Genomic DNA, 21,080 nt, shown 5'->3' on the forward strand with positions numbered 1-21,080 from the left:
TGCACAAATCGTGTGCAATTCTTTGGTATCTTCTCAACCATTACGTCTTTGCCATCCGTCATGCAACTTGTAATGGACAGTTTGCCTGTGAATGGATCCTAGTGATCAAGGAAGTTCAAACCATCAGGCTTCGGCATGGGAGAGAATACTTAGCGCGTTGAAACGTGCATTCACTCATTTTCTCATATAAACTTCCAAGCTGAATATCTCGAACAGTTCTCAACGTACAGGAGTTTTATTACCTGTTGTAATCAGCATGAATTGGTCCTTCAAATGACATCTTATTTCTCTGCAGGCGAGTGCTTCTCCCAAACTTCCCTTGTCAGCTGGCTTCAGACCATCATATCCATTAAATAATACAATAAAATAATTAATATAAACAATGACATGTGCAAATTGTACATATAACAGAATACAATCCCTTTATAAACATCCAAGTGTATGTCGTTCCACTTAGTGAGCAACTTTGTAACTTGTAGAATGCCACATAGATTTGCTGTGATGATTACTAAATTAATCCCTACTAAATTAATTAATAATCATAAATTTAGTATGAGGGATTAATTCCTCTCTTTCCAAATACAGTTTCTCCCAGGCAGTCAGCACGCCATCGTGGCAGTCAGCACCTTGATATTTGCAATTAGCGACAGTCGTGGCAGTCAGCACCAATAATTGGCTGTGGCAGTCAGCACCCGTGGCAATCAGCACTTATCCATTCTGCGCGCTGGGCGGAAAATTTAACGTGAGGGGAAGTGATGTTAGGACTAGGGATGGGCAAAACCGGTTCCTAGAAATACCGAAACCCGAAAAACCGACATTTCGGTTTTCTCCAAAAACCGGTTCGGGTTTTTCATCGAAACCGGTTTCGGTTTTCTTCAAAACCAGTTCAGTTTTCTCCGAAACTGGATTCGATGAAAACTTTTGGAAAACACATAAAACTATTTGCGTGGAAACGAAATCGATTTCCGGAGAACAACGAAACTATTCTGGTCAGAAATAGAATAAGTTTTGGAAAAAAACGGAACCGGTTTTGAAGAAAACCGAAACCAGGTCCGGTGAAAAACCGAACCGGTTTTGGAGAAAACCGAAACCAGTTCCGGTGGAAAAACCGAAAAACCTGTTTTTGTGCCCACCACTAGTTAGGGCTGGAGAAAAGGACTAACATTGGTGGGTGGGATGGTTAAAAAGCACTGTTTTAGGTGGTAATTTGGTGGAATGACAACTTTCTTAATTATACTACATCGCAAGCACAATTTTAATATGTTTGTACCAACACGTCTAAATATTTGATCACTCCAAAAACGTACCTTTAATGTTAATTGAGTATCGAGAAATGTGAATGAATATCACAATTTGACCTTTAACTTATTATTGACAATCTCAATGTGCGGAAGAGTGAAATATTGAATGAGTTGAATTTGACGACATTCATCGTCTCAATGTTGCGAGAAGCATTCAGTGTTTTCAGACACCGAGTTAGCAGACGTTGTCTTCACAGAGAATTCCAAATCCATCGATCTTCAATCCGTGGGATCTTCAACTTTGCCAAACTACTTTGAAGTTGGAGTGTTACTGATTGATCCCTGCACTCAATCCTTTGCAGCTTGACGTATGTTCCATTGTCCCTGCTTGGAAACGCAGTGTGCCTCCAACTTCGTTATGCAGTCGACAAGCATTTTGTAGTCACGAACGTGATGCAATCCCTTAATAATGTCTTCTTTAGTAATAAGTTTATGAGTATTGTTCACAGACTCAGTCTCTGACGGATCAAGCTTTCGAATGAAGGCATTTATTTTATCAACATTTTCACAAAATAGATTGATCTCCCCTTAAACCATAGAAGTTACATTACATCCAATAATTGTACTGGAGTCTGTGCAGAAGAATGGTATTTCCTGAGATAATTTTGGCATGACATGATGTCCGCACAGAGCTGTTTGACTTTATGTAGTCAGATGAGTTTTTCTTTTTTTTTTTTTTTTTTTTCAATTTATTTTTTATGTTGAGGGAAGGGATACTAAAGAAAGTAACTGTGCACATTTCTGTGTTAAAAAGGAGCAAATACGCCAGAATAACGCTGTGATATGGTGCCATATTGCCCTACGCTCATTTCTTCCGCATGACAACGAATACCTAAAGATACCTACAAAAGTTGGAAGATCCATGTAGCCAGTAACTTCTCAGTAGTGAAATAACGTTGCATAACTTCCGTTTATGCACGATGGTGTTTCTCCGCATTACGCCCATGATGTTCATGAGTACTGACATTATTGGCATGATTTTTTTTTTTTTTTTTTTTTTTTTTTTTTTTTTTTTTTTTTTTTTTTTTTTTTACGATCAATGGAGTGAAAGACGTGTGCGACACGTATGTCTTGTCAGTAGCCAAGACCTGACTTTCTTCTTTGAGAATGGTCGATGCAACAAATGTACATTCATGTCCAAAATGATTGTCGCATATCTATAATTGTCTTCTTTTAAGAATAGAATTTGATAATGATTTTGCAGGGTACTTTTAATACTGATACTATGTGTATAATCGGGAAATGTATATTTGTGGTAAATTTCATAGGAAAAGAATTATAAATACGAAAATTAGAATGAGTAAAACAAAATGTTGGTAAATTGACAAGAAAGTTTTATTTTCGTTTTATTGTTCTTATTTACTGCACTTTTGACATGAAATTTATCACATACATGTCTTTGCCGATTATACACATACTAACATTATAAAAAATACCGTGCGAATTCGTTATCAAATTATATTCCTCTAACAATATATTTATAGATATACGACAATAATTTTGTACATGAGTGTACATGAAGAAAGTAATGGAGTTTGTGGGAAGAATTTAAATGCTGATATGCAAAACCCGTCTTACGACAATATTGGTTAAGTCAAAAATAAGAAATTGCATGTTTCAAGAATGCACAAAAGTCGGCCCTAAGTTTAGAAAACCCTATTCCCACCTACATTCTTCCACTGGCGCAAATTTCGGGGGTATGAGGGGGACATGTGCCCTCCAATCTTGGAACTGGGGAAACTGTCCCCCCACAATAATCCGATTTGAAATGTGTTTTTTTGGCAAAAATGTGATTATTTGTGTCCGATTCCCACAAAGGAAAGTGATAGGAAATTAATGTCCCCCCAGAATAAGCTTCACGTCTGCCCGCCTCCCAATGTTGAAGACAACGCTTCTCCCTGATCCTTCACAGGATTGTTTTTCAACTTCATAAATATTTTGTGCATCGCTTAACAAAAAAAAAAAAAAAAAAAAGAGAGAGAGAGAAGAAGAAGAAAAGAAAAGAAAAAGAAAATAAAAGAAAGAAAGAAAGAAAGAAAGAAAACTGTCCTACTTGCCTCCCCCCCCCCATGTTGAAGATAGATTTGCGCTGCTGTTCGTCCGCCCCTGTAGCTTTGTCCGCTCTATGATGACACTGTGCTCTCTCTACGTGGTAATTAATGCTGTTGTAGCACTTCCTAATCTTCAACCTCACGATTGAGGCGTTCACTGCACAGAAAGGTATGCCACTTCTGTCATTATTTGAGAATCCATATCTTCACTCCTTCTTGCACGAATGGTAGACACGACAAACGGTTAACAATTATATTGACTTTATACTTACTAAGCTATTTTGAAATAGTTCATATAGTAACTACAAGAAAGTTAAAGCAATCAGGTCTAGTTTTTAAATGTGATACCCAAGGGCGCCGATCCTGGGGGCCCAGGGGGCCCAAGCAACCCAAGGCTCATGTGGGCCCCACTATTGTATTTGTGAATATACAATATTTGGCATAATTTGAGTGCAATTTGTCTCAAAATCTTCATATATATACCTTCTGCATCTGAATGGGCCTCCCAAATTTACAGAGAAATCGGCACCCTTGGTGATACCTCATTCTGGCAAGGAAATGTGTTGCTGCCTACTTTAAAAAAAAGAAAGAAAGAAAAAGAAAAAGAATGTACCGAAACAGCAAGATGACTTATAGAAAAAAGTGTTTGAAGTGATTTGCAAATCACGCCTGTTGGTGAGTAAACGTTAACAGAATATCCTTATTTATCTCCCTATTTGCATACTGAAGCTTCTGTTACGACTAACACTGCACATACAGAGGAATCGTCGTGAATTCTGTGCCGCTGTTCCAGACATTTTGAGAAACACTTCCGCCGCAGACCATAATTAGAGAGAAAAAAATAGTAAGTTTACTTACTTTGAGAGTAAGCGTAGTGAAGAATTAGAATGAAGACCCATAAGGTGGTTGCTTGCTGTGTCCAAGAATCAAACCGAAGACTGAGGGTCGAGCATCCTCGACTCCACAGCCTCGTTCGCTTCATTGCAAAGCTGCTTGTGTTGAGGGCTCAGCTGGCAATCCAAAAATCCATTGTTTTCTGAAAAAAAATATATATCAAACAAAAAATGAAATAATACCACCAATGAAATAATACACCAGAATAAAATAACAGTATAAATAAAATATTTTGTATTGTACAAATCTCAAACAACTGAAATTATTATTAATAGTTGTTAATTTGTGAGTCAAGTGAGATGAATCAAACATATAAAATTAAAATACTTATATTTAGACACCTTTCTCGAATAGTTAGCGTGGTGTCGAGTTTGATTCTTGGTAGACCACGAAGAAGCATTTGATTTTCACGCAGAACTGTAAAGTAATTATGGAGGTATTTGAATTAAGGGAGGGAGCATGGTGGCTCAGTGGTATAGACTTTACCTCTTGTGCGTGGGGTCCCTGGTTCGATTCCCGAACCAAGTGAGTTTGTGGTGAGCGACATAGTGTCCATGCGGAGTATTCCCGTTTCCTCCCAAATTTTCATTCCACCATTTATTCCATCATCACCCACTTAACTTAACAGGGTGTCTACTAAAATTGAAAAATGAAAATTCGTGACTTTTTTGTGACCTTTTCTTTCCTAAAACAATAAAATTTAGTAATGCTCAAGAGCGAATTTCGGACCGAATTGGGCCGAATTTCCATGCATGCGATAGAAGCGTGTGCTTGCGATTTGGTAGCCCTAAAGTCGACCATAGACGTTTTTGTCGTGATTTTGACGTTTTACAGAACAAAATTTTAATATTTATAGAGATAAAAAAGAAAATTCATGACCCAAAGGCTAAATTTCGTGACTTTTTCTTGACTTTCATGACCGTTTTCTGATTTCATGACTTTCGTGACCGATAGACACCCTGCTTAATCATCTCTCTCCTTTAGCCTAATGGGCATAATCGTGGGACGTTAAACGGGAAGATTTTAAATTAAGAGACCGAATTCCTGTCTAGAAATCCAGAAATAAGACGTTCAGAGACCATGGGCTGACAACGCATCGCCCATGAGAATATGTGCAGTCTGGTTGATTATACCCCTTCCTGAGCACATTCAGAAGTTATACTTTTGTATCAAATAAAAAAAAGAAGAGATGCATGAACTTTTTTTGATTGACGGGGTACTTTCTGAACACCTATGATATCACAATACACTTTAGTTAGGTCAGAATTGACTGTCCTTGCCATATTGAGACTGCCTCTACAAGTCAATAATAATAATAATAATAATAATAATAATAATAATAATAATAATAATAATAATAATAATAATAATAATAATAAAAGAGTTGCCTGTCATGAGGGCTACCTACGAGACAGGAAAACTTGTAAGAGTGACGCCTCGTCCTGGAAAGCGTACTTGTTTCTTTTCGAAGATATCTCATCTCATATTTCTTCACGAAAGTTGTGACTCGTCTCGTCTCGTCTCATGCGCTAGCTATTCGTGATACACCAGTTGCGAAAGCCTGGAGTAAGGATTGTTCATACGCAAGGGCGCCGATTTCTCTGTAAATTTGCAGAGGCCCATTGAGAAGCAAATGAGAATTTTAAGACAAATTGCATTCACATTATGCCAAATATTGTATATTCATAAATACTATACGGGGGTCCACATGAGCTTTGGTGGGGAGGCAGGTTCGACGCCATTGTTCATACTTGATTCAACAATAAACTGATCACTTTAAAAAAATGTTAACTCACCGGCAAATAACTCGAACAAGAATATTTTCAAAAGCATCATTCACTAATTTACGCAACTACTTCATTCGTTGCCGGAGAGTTGCCATTTGAGGCGCTAAGTGTGCAAAAGATTCAAGACCACTTTTGATCATTTTGTACATATTCTGTATTTATAATTCCTATTTCATCCTTCTTTCAACGATTAAGAGATTGTAAATAATTCTTATAATATCAAAAAACAATGTTCACTTTTCCATGTATTTAAATGGGACATACAAACCCTGGTAATTGGACTTGAATCCATTGTGGTCTGAACGACCCATTTCTGAATATGTGATTCGTCCTCTCCCGTTTCTGGTACAGTAGTATGAGAGCACATGAAAGAGCACAGTCACATTGATATTATCGAATTCATTGGATACTGGTCATAATCTTATCACATGTCCGTTTTATCACACTAGTATTCCTACAGGTGGCGAACTCAGAAAAAGGACATTGTCGGAGAAAAACACTAGGGCCATTAAACGAAGCATAGGCAAAACAGGAAATTTTTAGCTGTAGAACACTGAGGAACACCACACCTTGCAATAGCCAACAAATAGCTCCAAACTTTCGGTGTAGGGGATATGCAAAAGTCTCATCAACAAGCTAAAAATGGCAATAATGTCCTCTATACAGCTGAAGAAAGCCCTACAATGTATCATTTGACAGTTAGTGAAGAGATCTGTATGTTGTACATATGATCGTTTATCACTTTCACCTGCTTGCTTTTCATTCCGGGTTCCCTCCTATCAAGCATTGGCATCCGAGAATTTATGCAAATTCCACATAAAGACAAGTTTAAGTTGAAAATGGTCGCAAACTATGATAGGGAAATTTTCTTAGTGATACTAGTTCGGGAATGAGTAACTTTGATTAGCTAGTGAGACTAAACTAACTAACTAACTAACTCTATGGCCTATGGAACCCGGAGGTTCAATGCCGCGTTCACAAAAGCTCTCCACTGACTTCTATCCTTAGCTAACTGCATCCAGTTTCTACTTTGTATTCCTATCTCTGCGAGATCCATCTTAATATTATCCTCCCATCTGCGCCTAGGTCTTCCTAATGGTCGTTTTCCTATGGGTCTTCCAGTCAAGACTTTGAAAGCGTTTCTACTTTCTTCCATTCTAGCTACATGGCCTGCCCACCTAAGCCTCCTAGACTTGACGACCCTAACAATGTTGGGTAAACCGTATAAACTATGTAGTTCCTCGTTATGAAGTTTCCGCCATTTCCCATTCTCGTTCCTCTTGGGTCCGAATATTCTTCTCAGGATCTTGTTCTCAAATACTTTCAGTCTATGTTCTTCCCTCAGAGTAAGTGACCATGTTTCGCAACCATACAGAACAACAGGCATGATTATCGTTTTATATATTTTAAGCTTCAAATTCTTCGACAGAATTCGCGACGACAAGAGATTTGGGTTCCATACTAAAATGATACTTATTTTAAAATGATACTTAGTGAGACTAAAATGATACTTAAAAGAAATCATTTGGAAAGAATACAAAGCTGTTTGCGTAGTTGAATTACGAGCATTTTGTTCACAAGAAACTCTGTTACATGGCCGTACTGTAGTTGCAAGTCTCTGAAGCGACTCGACCCACCGGTACACACGTTTCTAATCACACTTGAAGTTGAAACGAAAGCAGGTTGTACGCAATTGGACGAAGCTACATTTAGCAAGTGGTCATGTGTGTGGTGCACAAGAAAATTCACAGTTTGAGTTTTTTAGAAATCCTACCATATCGATTCTAATCCCAAATCCTGTGCTATCTGATTATCACATTTTCAGCTCCATGCACATTTCATGCCGAGCAGAATTATTCGGTGGAGAAAATTATTTGAAATACTTTTGTCTCAAAGCCTGCCGTCTCGGATTGCCAATGAACTGCATTACTGACAGAATAACGTTAGAGGACAAACCTCAGTAATTTACGTTTCAAAAAGTAAGTTTCAGACATGTGGTAACGGGTTGAACATCATACATCGACATGCTTCGAACTTAGAGATCACGGCAGATCACCACCAGGAAGTCAGTACATATTTTAGCTCGTTCCCTTAACTATTGCGCAATGAAACGTTACATATTATAAACATTGTACTATAAGATAGAGTTATGTTCCAGCTACAACACAAGACATTGATTCATTTGGTTCTGTCTTCTGATACCGGGAAAGGTAACAAATAAAAGAAAATATTTGATTCGTTTTAAAATGAGCATAGAAGATGGCAGTTACTGTTAGATCTTATTAGAACTGCTCAGTTTTATGAAATGTTGATTTGTATGTGTGAAGTATTTCAGAGTAACGATCTTATTACGAAATAGATAATTTTTTTGACCACTATTCGTGTTATGTTTCACATTTTATTTAAATATTAATTTACATTTAAGGAAATAGATTTTGAGAAGAAATTTGCGCAGAACGCCATAATGCGTTGTTGCCACATTTTTACTTTTACTGTGATAGCCAGAATAAGAAAATTCCTGGATTCTAGCGTTGCAGTTCGAGAAGCGAAACTTACCTGTGAATTGTGGTAAGGGTCGAAAACTAATTTCACCATTAAGTATCCAAGCAGAATTCCAGCATTAATTTCTTTATTATCTGGTATCAGTAAACACTCGCTACTATCTGGCAACGCCGCATTATTCAAGCAGCGTTTAGCTTAGCGGCGAGAACACCTAGTGATCCACCTTAAAAACAAAGCTACTTGGAGTCATATTAGGCTTGAAAACTGTTCAACAAATACAACGAAAATATACTGTTGTTCTGTGCAATTTGGTTGAAGGAAGGAATGGGGGCGCGGTGGCTCAGTGGTAGAGCGTTCACCTCTGGTGCTTGAGGTCCCGGGTTCGATCCCAGCCCCCGCCAAGTGAACTTTGTGGTGGACAAACACCGTGCTCGTGGGTTTTCTCGGGGTTCTCCCGTTTCCTCCCACTTTCTTCATTCCACCATTTCACTCATCTCTCATAATCACCGTCTCCTTTAGCCTAACCGGCATAACCGTGGGTCGTAAAACTTAAAGATTTCATTTCATTTTTGGTTGAAGGAATTATGTGAATAAAAGAAAATCCGTTAGACAAGATTTTACTTTGTTTGAAGAAAGCTGCATATAATGCTCTCAAGTGTAATATATGTATATGAATATTATCTACTTTCTGTGTATCTTAATATTAAAATGAAAACATAAAATATGTTAGTCATTAACAGGTCATAAAAGGAAACAGAAACTCTCCCACTCAGAAGCTGGTGTAGAATCAAACAGTGGAAATGTGAGCAGAGAATGTTATCTATACATCTTAAGTAAAGGGCTCTGTCCAAGACATAATTTTATACTCCTTTCGGAAAGAGATATCCTGAGAGAGAATTTAGAGGGAAAACATTGGCGTTAGGGAGAAAGTCTTTATCGCCACTCACAATAAGATGAAACGAGATAGCCTACTGTCTGCTGGACAATGGAAGATAGTTTTCACTCATGTCTATCTCTGTTTTGATCTGGTCCTTAAAAGATGAGGTGATGAAGGTTAGAATATTCCCATCGCAACCTCGGCAAGGAAAAAAGGACAAGGACAAGTCCATCTCGACAATTAAATGGTCAGTCACCGGTAATTAATTCATAATTGGCAGCGTTGCCTAATTTCCTCATTAGCGCTTCTGAGTACAAAAAGAATTTAATTGTACTATGTTTTCGGTCATATTTGAACTAAAATCCTGCATTATTAGCATTTAACGGAAAAGAACAGTGGAAAGAATATATTTGTGTGTAGTTTTAGAGAAAGACAACCCTTTAGCTCCACAGGAATACCGCTTCTCGTGACATCAGTGAGGTCAAGCCAAGGATCTTATAAAATAGAGGATCTGCCCTTACAACAAAATCCTGAAGCCATACGTCACAGTTTCGCCACCCCTACTCTGCCCACTCCGCCCAATAGGATCGCAATGTTTTGAGCCAACAATCATGGCGGAAATGAAAGTAGCCACTCAGACAATGGCAGAAACGAGAGTAGCCAATCAGACGTGCCGATGCTCGGTTGTTTTTTGGCTTCATCGATTTAATAGGATGAAGATACATATGGGCAGATCCTCTACTTATAACATCCTTGGGTCAAGCAGTCCCAAGTCTGTTCGGACGAAAGATGGCTGGCTGACCATTTGTACTCATCAAACGATGGCATTGCGGCATCTCCCCAGAGTCGTGAGAACCGCTGGGAAGCTGCTTGGAAGAAAAGAATTGCGAACTCCGACCAAAATACCACCATTAGAGGTGAACGGAACCTATGTGCTCACCACACATCACCCCCAAAGTCGTGAGTGCCAGAAGCCGGGTGGTAGGTTCTGGCTTCCTAAGAGTTGTGGTGCCAGGAGATTTTTTTTTTTTTTTTTGTGCAGTTTTCAGTTTCCGAGAAACTCGAGTGTTCTTGTAAACTTAGAAATAGATCCTGTACGATAGTCACGCCATCTATTGAGAAGGAACTCATACTAAACTACCTTTTCGTTATGATACTAGCTAGATGGCAGTTAATGAAATATAACACAACATTACGAATAAGTAGTTAACTTTAAGTTTTGCTTAAATTCCGTCAAGGAATTTGAAGCTTAAAATATATAAAACGATCGTGCTTACTGCTCTGTATGGCTGCAAAACATGCCCACTTACTCTGAGGGAAGGACGAAGACTGAAAATATTTGAGAATAAAATCCTGAAATAAATATTCGGACTCAAGAGGAACGGGAATGGGGAATTGTGGAAACTTCATAACGAAGAACTACATAATTTACATCGTTTACCAAACATTGTTAGGATCATCAAGTCTAGGAGGCTCAGGTGGGCAGGCCATGTAGCCAGAGCGGAAGAAATTCGGAACGCTTTCAAAGTTTTAACTGGAATGTCAATCGGAAAACGACCATTAGGAAGACCTAGGCGTAGATGTGAGGACAATATTAGTATGGAGAAATAGGAATACAAATTAGAAACTGGATTCAGTTGGCTAAGGACAGAAGTCAATGGAAATCTTCATTGAACCTTCAGCTTAACACAGGCCATAGAGTTAGTTAGCGCGCTTTAAAATAGGACGAATATCACTGAAAGACGATGAGAGGTCAGGATGGCTTTCAACGAGCACAATACCCGAATATATCGGAACCATTCGGCAACTGTATTATTTGTTGACACAAAATAACAGAGGCGTATCGTCCATGAAAGCTGTGGAACAGAATAGTGCATTAGAAGTAGTAGCATCTCCTAGCATCTCCATCTAGAAAACCACGTTACGCTGCCGCAAAAAAGTACTGTTTACAAAGGGTTAATTTTTGTTTGTTAATCTTGAAATTTGAATATCAAGATTGTAATTTTCTGAGGGTTCTTTCGTATTCCATTTCTTCTTTTGTACTCTCTATGGTACCTATAAGTACAGTATTTCAAACAAAAGAGTTGGTGCTATTTTTTTAACTTCGTGAAAAAGAGCAAGTTTGTAATCATTTTTTAAAAAAGAAAAATGTTCCAAAAACCTAGATAATTTCAACAGCTTTGTAAACATTATTGCGAACATCCTTCGAGTATGTCATAAATTAGAAACTTACACGAGTCACAATAAGTGAGGAGATATTTGAACACAAAAACAAAAGAAGAACAAGATTTCCTGTGGCGTTAATTGGAAAGGATTTCATTTCGAGTGACGTTCAGCAGAGAGATTTAGTGCTACCAAGATTCGTCAGAAAAATTACACCTCAATGCTCATTACGCGTATGGACACCAATGCTCTTCTTGCCTAGGGGCTCAGAACAATTAATTGTGTTTACTTTATGAAACAAGTTGACCCAGTGTGTTGGCTATGCAACGTCACATACCATAGATATTGCAATGTGTCAGCCATAAATTTAAACAAACGGGGATGGTTCTAACAAATGAATTCTCCACATACCATGTTACTGAAGATGAAAGAAACGTAAGGCCTCATATATAATAGTTACTAGTTCGCCGTATTAGCGACTTGTTACTAAAACAAATTGCTATTTCATACATGCCTTACAATTGGGCTTTGTTAAGGAAGAACCAACAGCAAGGAAGTGACAGTTTTGTTTCATCAAACCAATAATTAACACAGTAAAAGCTTGACAAGACCAAACCTGAAGTACACATGTAGAGTATTATTTATATTAAGGCTGTACTCAGAGTGAAAAACGGAGCATTGTCATTTAAAAAAAAAAAAAAAAAAAAAAAACTTGCAGATACTTGAAAATGATCTAAAATGCCATTTCAAACTCTTCACAGCCAAGCAATATTTTTGTCCCATTTATTAAACTGTCCCTAATTCGTACTGAATATTTTAAAATGTTTCAATTTTTCGTTAGAGGTTTAAACTTGATGGGTTACCAACATGAAATCGAGTACAGGATGGGCCGTATTTATCTATATAATGTTTCAAAGACTGCGGTAAAGAAACTAGCAACATAACTTGAACATAAATACATTAATCTCATCCGGTTCTCATTCTAATTAATTACAAGAACTTTAATCTCTGTTCTCCGTGGCATGGTCCACCAATACACCATCTAAATCGATACATGCATGGAGACAAAGAGCAACATTGTCACAAGTAGCTTAACAGACCCGTACTGGTATCCTCTGAAACTCTTCTGTGAAAGCTTCCCGTAGTTTGAAGAAATTGCGTATGTAATGTTGATACACTTTGTCCTTTAAAACACCCCATAACAAGAAGTCAGGTTGTGTTAAAATCGGGAGATCGGGCTGGCCACTCCACAAACCCACGTCGACCGATCCATCGGTTCGGGAATGTTTCGTTCAACCTCAACACCCTGACTGGCATACACTAACAGTTCTAAGTCTAGTGGCCGTTATTCTCACTCCCAGGCAAGGGTGTTATAAATAGAGGATCTGCCCATATGTATCTTCATCCTATTAAATCGATGAAGCCAATAAAACAACCGAGCATCGGCACGTCTGATTGGCTACTCTCGTTTCTGCTATCGTCTGATTGGCTACTTTCGTTTCCACCATGATTGTTGGCTCAAAACATTGCGATCCTATTGGGTAGAGTGGGCAGAGTAGGGGTGGCGAAACTGTGACGTATGGCTTCAAGATTTTGTTGTAAGGACAGATCCTCTATTTTATAAGATCCTTGCTCCCAGGCTACACAGTGTTGCCATATCGAAACTTTTTATCCAGAATTACAAATACTACAAATCAGTCACACATCATATAGATAATTATGGCCAGCCTGTAAATACAAATCGCTCTACAATAGTTTGAAAAGCAGCCTCTGGTTTTGTATTTTTTAATTTTTTTACCAGGTACTCATGGATTTATTAAGTATATAGGAAACACTAATATTATCACAGGAATAAAAAGTGTGAAAAAAACTTATCGTAGATAGAATTGTTTATGCTTATATATTTTTAAGGACTCCTTTATTGACCATAAGGACATATTTGTCCCAGACAAATTAGGTGACCATTGAAGTGATCAACTTGCGATAACAATATTTGGAATCTACATGTCAGCTTTGACCAAAATAGCTTCAAAAATATTTTTTTATCCATGCCAACAGTTCTTATTGTCCAGATTAGCCCGTGTGAACTTTAGGATTTTTGGATTGCGAGATTCTAACTCTAATATTACTCACAGACGCAGTCATGCTACAAGAGATATATCAGAGTTTGTGTTTTCAATCAGAATCATAGCTACGAGGTGTCGGGGGGGGGGGGGAAGAAGGATTAAATCTTCCTCTTTATCGATATGCTCACTCTGTATCGTGTTTTATTATTATTATTATTATTATTATTATTATTATTATTATTATTATTATTATTATTATTATTATTATTATTATTATTATTATTATTATTATTATTATCGATGTTTAGCGTCTTTCTGCAGCACTGACTCAACATGAGTCGTAGACCTACAGTTTAACAGTTATGAGTTCAATTCTTTATGTTCTCCTCCCGAGAATTAAACCCAGGATTACTTGTTCCAAAGCACATAAGCTAGCCACTAGGCCAGCGGTGAGCGGTCCCCTCTGCATCACATCCTCAATCTTACGTAAAGTTACGAAAAAGGATTTTTTTCGATTAAATATAGGGATAATTTCCCTTCAGGTTCAAGACAAATAAGAAGGCATTTTAGAAAAACTTGCTATATTTTAATTTACAGTCGTTTTGAATTATAATTTAAACTTACTCTTACTTAATTTATTATTTGTTAACTTTTTGCATTATTAAACCAATATCACTTGGTGTAACACATCTTTTTGTGGGCCTGAGCATCTCCAACGCCATCTGTCATAGACTGGATGAACTACGTCTACTCTAGCGGCGAGAGACGAGTCGTCAGCGTGCTGTGTTGCCTTGTCTGTAACAGGTGTATTAAGAGTTTTCTAGATCCAGTGGTCGTCACGTCTTTTACCCACTTGACTCATCAGCCCGCTGGTGGACACCGGAAATTGAACACTCTAACCACTACACTACGGTGTCCTTTTACCTTGATTACTATAATATAAAAAACATTATAGCAAGGTTAGCTGGTTTAAACCAAAAGAAAAAAAATGCTTTAAATCTTGTAAACTTCATGGTGACGTTTCCACATATCCAACCATCTGCATTAGTTTTATCTCCTTTTCACCTTATAATTAAGGCGTCCCATTTCCAATTCTCTGTCGAACCACATCCTTTCTTTCAAGTGTAAACCAAGTAGCGGTTCGGGTGTCACTTTAAGCGAAAGCCTTGATAACCTCTGTATTACATCAGGGTATTAAACCTAAACGAAACGACACCAAATTGTATATTTCCACCTGCCTGAATGTCTGTTGTTTTATAAAGAAACCAAGGTTGCTTAAATATATTGATAGAAATTGGTAAAAATTTATCGACTGTCTACGTAGCTTCCAACTTTAGCTTAAATTGGACTTTCAGTTTTAATCTTATTGAATGATATCAACATATTAAATTTGTAATTTCATCCCTTTTCAAGCTTTAATTATTATTAACATATAATATTTCTAAATTTAATTATTATAACACAATACTGATCCATTTGAATTATTATATACCACTATAAATAATTATTATTTGAGGCAAACTAGTCCCGGTGTCGAGTTTAAATAGAGGGCGATTTCTCTCGGATGTAAGCCGAGAAGCGGTTTCGATTCCGCTTTAAGAGTCTTCATCCCGGCGAAATTAAAATAACGCTAATTTTACAGTAATTATGTGATATTTTCAAATAGATAAAAGATAATTGAAATATGGAACAAGAGCGCCCTAGACAATATTATTTTGCGTGAGGTATCGTTATCACAAGTCACCTAGCGGCTTTCCCTTTTCAGCTGTTTAGAAAAGCGAAAATAAATGCCGATTTTCAAAATGGCTCGAAATCGAAAGCAGATAAGTGAGTCGTGATAACGATTTCTCATGTAAAATAATATTGTCTAGGGCGCTCTTGTTCCACATTTCGATTATCTTTTATCTATTTGAAGATATCACATAATTACTGTAAAATTAGCGGTATTTTAATTTCACCGGGATGAAGCTTATGTGACTCCTTCCAGCATAACCCCGTTGTTGCATAATAACATCAAGGGAAAACAAACTTATTTCTGTCCATATGTAATATAAACACATAGAACAAATCATTTAAACGAAAAATAAACCTGGCTTAAACCAAAAAAACCGGGTTTAAACAAAAAACCGGTTTTTTGTTTTTTCGAGAAAAAAACAGTTTCTGCCAACCATGCATAAGGGAAATTATTTAAAAAATGAAATGAAATCTTTCAGTTTAACGTCCCACGACTACGTTCTTTAGGCTAAGGGAAACGGATGATTAAGGCAAGTGAATAACGATGAAATAACCAGTGGAATGGGAATGTGAGTGGAAACGCGACTACCCCGAGAAAACTCACAGACATGATGTTGTCCACCACAAATTTGCTTGGGTGGGAATCGTATCAGGAACCCCACGCACCAGAAGTAAGTGCTCTGCCACATTTTTATTTACCGAGCGTTTCTCAGTAACTTTATTACCTAATTATCACTATATTTTACTTCATTTTGACTTGTTCTTCCATTAACCTATAGCAACAAGGACACGAACACACACAAACATCGAGGATAGTTAAAATTCCAAAGGCTTTCCCACCGGGAATCGAATCCTCGACTACGTACACCAAAGGCGCACGCACTAGCCACTAGACCAGCCGGAAGGCCTATACCACTAAGCCACCATGCTTCATTTGAAAATTATTATCAAAACGAAATTACGGGTTCTCGCCTTCGGTGTGAGCGGTCTCGGGTTCGTTTCTCGGTGGGAACACTCGGTTGAAACAGTGTCAAAAGCTTTTTCAGGCCGACAATCCCGAATGTGATTTTCCCAAGGGTTCTCCACATTCACAGAATGCAAATGCAGTTACAGGATGTATGAGAATTCCTTATGACTTAGGTGGTACCTGTATGTGGTACCCAAGGTCCGTCGACCCTACTGTTCCGCGCTTTTACAGGTCCCTTCATAACTCCCTGTTTCTGCGTAGCCACTTTCTCCAGCTGTAGTGTGACGTCACCGCGGTGAAGCAGGGACAAATATCGTATGCTAATCCTATGTTCCGCCGTAGCGATTTGCAAAGGAAAACACATTTTTAAATGCAATAAAAATAGACTACATACAGATACAATATGTACTCACTATAGCATTGAATAGCACTTGAAGAATAGCTTTGCATCTACTATCTTAAAGAACATTCCTCCTGCGGAGTTCCTGTAAAATGAAATCTTTGAGTTTTACGTCCCACGGTTATGCCGGTTAGACTAAAGGAGACGGTGATTATGAGAGATGAGTGAAATGGTGGAATGAAGAAAGTGGGAGGAAACGGGAGAACCCCGAGAAAACCCACGAGCACGGTGTTTGTCCACCACAAAGTTCACTTGGCGGGGGCTGGGATCGAACCCGGGACCCCAAGCACCAGAGGTGAACGCTCTACCACTGAGCCACCGCGCCCCCACGCGGAGTTCCTGTGTTTTTCTATTCAAAAACCTAATTCTGAAGTATGTCTTAGTCTTGTCGAATAGTTTCAAGAGCGAATTGTCTTTCTTAGGACATAAAACGGTCGGCCAATCACATTCTTTTTCTTTTCTTCGATTCACAGTTTTTTGTGAAATGTTCGAAATATAACTTTATACTATCTTATTGCTTCCATCCACCTGGAAGAAGGTGAAACGAGACTACCACATAGCCTCATATTGCCACCATTGAACTTCGAAAGAATCGCAACTATCTTGAATCCTGAGACTTCAACTTTCGATATGATTTCGAAGAGTATTTTTTTTTTACTTTTCATAGTCTTATCGAAATCATAATGCACTGGCTGTTTCCACACATCTATTAAGCCTCGAATCATTGCCACCTGAACATTTCTGTGTGGTCCTAAAAATAAATAAACCTCTTGGTCATAGCATACGCGCCTATTAACATTCAATTCATCAAATATAAGCACCGAAAATGTTTCCACACTCTTTAAGTAGCGCCCTTGCTAAGTCAAAATTTTCAAAACTAGGGTAAGAATACCAGAAAAAAACTAATTTTTGCATACGACATCGAAATGTTGACACATTGGGTACGGGGATTCGAATTTGTAACCGCAGATGATTGTATAATTTATCAATGAGGCGTGTTGCGTTAATGCACGAATGATATCTTAATCAATCCATCTTAGTTTTTTCTTGACATTTATTAGCATATATACTTGGCCTAGTGTAAAACTTTTTCGTAATATATCATCACCCGGTTATTAACCACTTTATTGAAACGATCACAATATTATATTTTAAAACTGGCCTTTGAAATTAATTGTTTATTATATTTGCTTTCCAATTCTTTTAACTTCGTTTGTAAACATATTATTTTGGCTTTATACACACTGTTAGACTTCAGTTTTTCGTTCACTTTACGCAAAAAGGAGAGCTCTTCTTTTGGTTTATGCCCCTCACTCTCCACAGAACAAACGGAAAATAACATAAACAAAGAGTTATTTTTTGTTTCAGTCACAATAGTTATTTCATCTGGTTGCACCCCAATGTCTGATTTGTTTTTCCTTTAAACACCTAACTTCCGTACATTTAATTATTTCATTATTTACATCAACACGGTTCCGTATGGTAATGGTAAGTTTAGTGAAGGCACATCTTGTTTAAACTTTTTCTTGGGTAGAATATTTAGAAGCTCACATTTTAAATTATGTCCATAAGCTTCGGGAATACAATTATCGGAATAGACGCTGGCGTTTTAACTTTAAAGATGTTTTTCCGACAGCATTTCTTTTGCCAAACTTTCCGCAAAGGATCCGAGGGAAATACATGATAAATAACTTTGGAACCCGTAGTATTTCTACTATAATTGTGACAAGTACTTAGTGTACAATTCGACATGCTTATAGGCTAACACGAGCACTACAGTAATTAATGTTTTCTTAATACAGGAAAGCAAGAATCACTCACTTTCCTGCAAAAATCAAAGAAACAAGCAAGGGTGAATGACAAGGACCTTGGGCGAAAGCTGTTTCTGCTCCCGCCGTGACGTCACAATTTTACTGCATCTTCGGTTTTCAAAGAAGGGTAGTTATGACGCGACCTTAAAAGAGGAAAGGAACAGTAGGGTCGACGGACCTTGTGTGGTACCTAACTTATAGGTTCTAGGAGCTTCCTTCCTACCCCAATCCTTTCTTCCTTCCCTTTCCCCGGATAGTGTGCTCGCCGAGGGACGTCATCCCTCATACGTGACGTCATACGTGACGTGCTAAGTGGTCATAGATGCCGAAAGCCCAGAAATCTAATTCCTAAATCCTAATCCTACGAAATTATGGTCATTAAGACATTGGAAGCCACGTTAAAAAGTCGTGTCCGTGGGTTTTCTCTGGGTACTTCCGTTTCCTTCCACATTCTCATTCCATCAGTTACTCCATCATTATTCACTTGCTTTAATCATCGTCTCCCTTAGGCCAAAGTCAGTGGCGTATTTAAGATTTTGTTTCGGGGGATCTTTGCTAACTTTATTTCTGGATATGTGAAAGTTCTGCAAGATATTTAATTTACTTTAAGATAGTAAATGAAATTTCCATGGGGGTCTTAAGCCCGGAAGCCCCCCTTAAATACGCCACTGGCCAAACGTATAATCATGGGAATTTGAACTGAAAATTTTCATTTCCTTTTTAAAAGGTGCACATGAGAACTGGGTGGACAGAAAGTAGGAGAAATGTCCTCTGATGTAGTTAAACCAACACCCCACTTCCCAATAATAATAATTTGATTCTTTTGTATTTTTTTTCTTTTTTTCTCTAAAAGAAATGCATGTAAGTTATCGAAAAGTGCGAATGTCGAAATCAACTTATCCTGTAGAGTGTAGCTTATTTCTTGCTTTTTTTTTTTTTAACATTCAGTCTTTCCGTAATATTCTTTGAATCGACCTAACCGCGCTCCATTTTCTTTACATTTGTTTTTTGGGTCACTTCTTCATTTGATTATTTTACAGCATTATTTTCTTTCTATCTTCTTTATTTTGTTGTTTCGTAGCAAATGGCGTGTACGAGTGACCACCATCCTTAGACCCAGGAGCGTGACCCTGAATCTCCTCCAGACTCTCGAGCCAAATCACGATGCACAGTAACAACAATAACTAACCGTTGGAGGAAAAGAGATTAAATTGTTATATGGTGGATACAGAAAGAATCAGTTTCTCAATCATGACCAGCGATTGAAACCACAGCAACTGGGTCAGGAAGAAACAGTAAATATAATTTGGTAAACACTATCTTTCTCTCGGTTATTTTTGCATTATTTCTTTCATTTCACGGAGAGATTTCAATGGTCCTATTGAGAGGTAGCATCATCTTTCACACATTGATACATACAATGTAGGAACAGATAGGCTCGAAATATTTGAATAGGGAGGGAAAATATATATATAGGGTGTTAATGAACTTCGCCGACAAACTATACTCCTTGGTTCGATCCTAGCTCGTGCCGATTGAACTTTGTGGTGGATGAACACCATGGCGTGGGTTTCTTCGGGGTTCCCCCGTTTACTCCCACCATTTCCTTCATATCTCATCATCACCGTCTCCTTTAACCTACTCGGCATAACCATGGGACGTAAAATTCAAAGATTTCATTTCATTTCATTTTCGACAAACACTTTGAGTTTTGCTGCGCAGTTTATTGTGTGACGTCAGAACTGAACAATAAATTGTACAAACTGCGCAGGTTAAGCAGGTTTTCATGCAGTTATTTGGACTAAGCAACAGGATTGTTTTTGCAACGATAAACTGGGCAGTAAAGTGAGATAAACGGACAGTAAACGTAATCTGAAGTGATAACTATCGATAATCTTATCTTACTTCCCATACTCTATCAGTTCGTTTCACGGTTTAGTTTTTTAATCCCGTTTTTAGCACACTTGGATTACGCAGCAACAATGGCAAAAAAATGAAGTGAAATCTTTAAGTTTTACGTCCCACGGTTATGCCGGTTAGGCTAAAGGAGACGGTGATGATGAGAGATGAATCAAATGGTGAAGTGAAGAAAGTGGGAGGAAACGGGAGAACCCCGAGAAAACCCACGCACACGGTGTTTGTCCACCACAAAGTTCACTTGGTGGGAGCAGGGTTTGAACCCGGAACCCCAAGCAGCAGAGGTGAACGCTCTACCACTGAGCTACCGCGGCACTGCAGCAACAATGAAAGTATAATATAATATAGTATATTATACTTTATGGGCCCATTAAGAAGTGATTCATCATTCAAAATGAGGAATCACCTCTTAATGGGCCCATAGATTATAATGCAGGCAACGCAGCACGTTGACAGCTAAAATAACACAATACAGTTTTGTGATGCATTTGTCTAAGTTTTTGGACGTCCCTAGCCCCAAAACTATGCATTTTCCCACACAATTCCATAGGGACTTTTCTTTTCTTCATTCAAAATCGTGCATCGTGTTATTACGAACACGAGGAACCAT

General features: G+C 38.0%; 1 protein-coding gene across 2 annotated transcripts in view; it reads right to left on the bottom strand.

Annotated features, from left to right (window-relative positions):
* Positions 1 to 21,080, bottom strand: part of Cad96Cb (protocadherin Fat 4-like Cad96Ca) — a 316,068-nt gene that overhangs the window by 192,094 nt on the left and 102,894 nt on the right. For both annotated transcript variants that reach the window (XM_081769855.1, XM_081769853.1), the window contains exon 2: positions 4,211 to 4,388. In XM_081769855.1, the coding sequence (XP_081625981.1) occupies positions 4,211 to 4,334 (124 nt within the window). In that variant the 5' untranslated portion in view covers positions 4,335 to 4,388. The remainder of the gene's footprint in view (positions 1 to 4,210; positions 4,389 to 21,080) is intronic.

The sequence above is a fragment of the Thermobia domestica genome, chromosome 8, assembly GCF_964235325.1.
Source record: "Thermobia domestica chromosome 8, izTheDome1.hap1.1, whole genome shotgun sequence".
In the NCBI taxonomy this organism is placed as follows: domain Eukaryota; kingdom Metazoa; phylum Arthropoda; class Insecta; order Zygentoma; family Lepismatidae; genus Thermobia; species Thermobia domestica.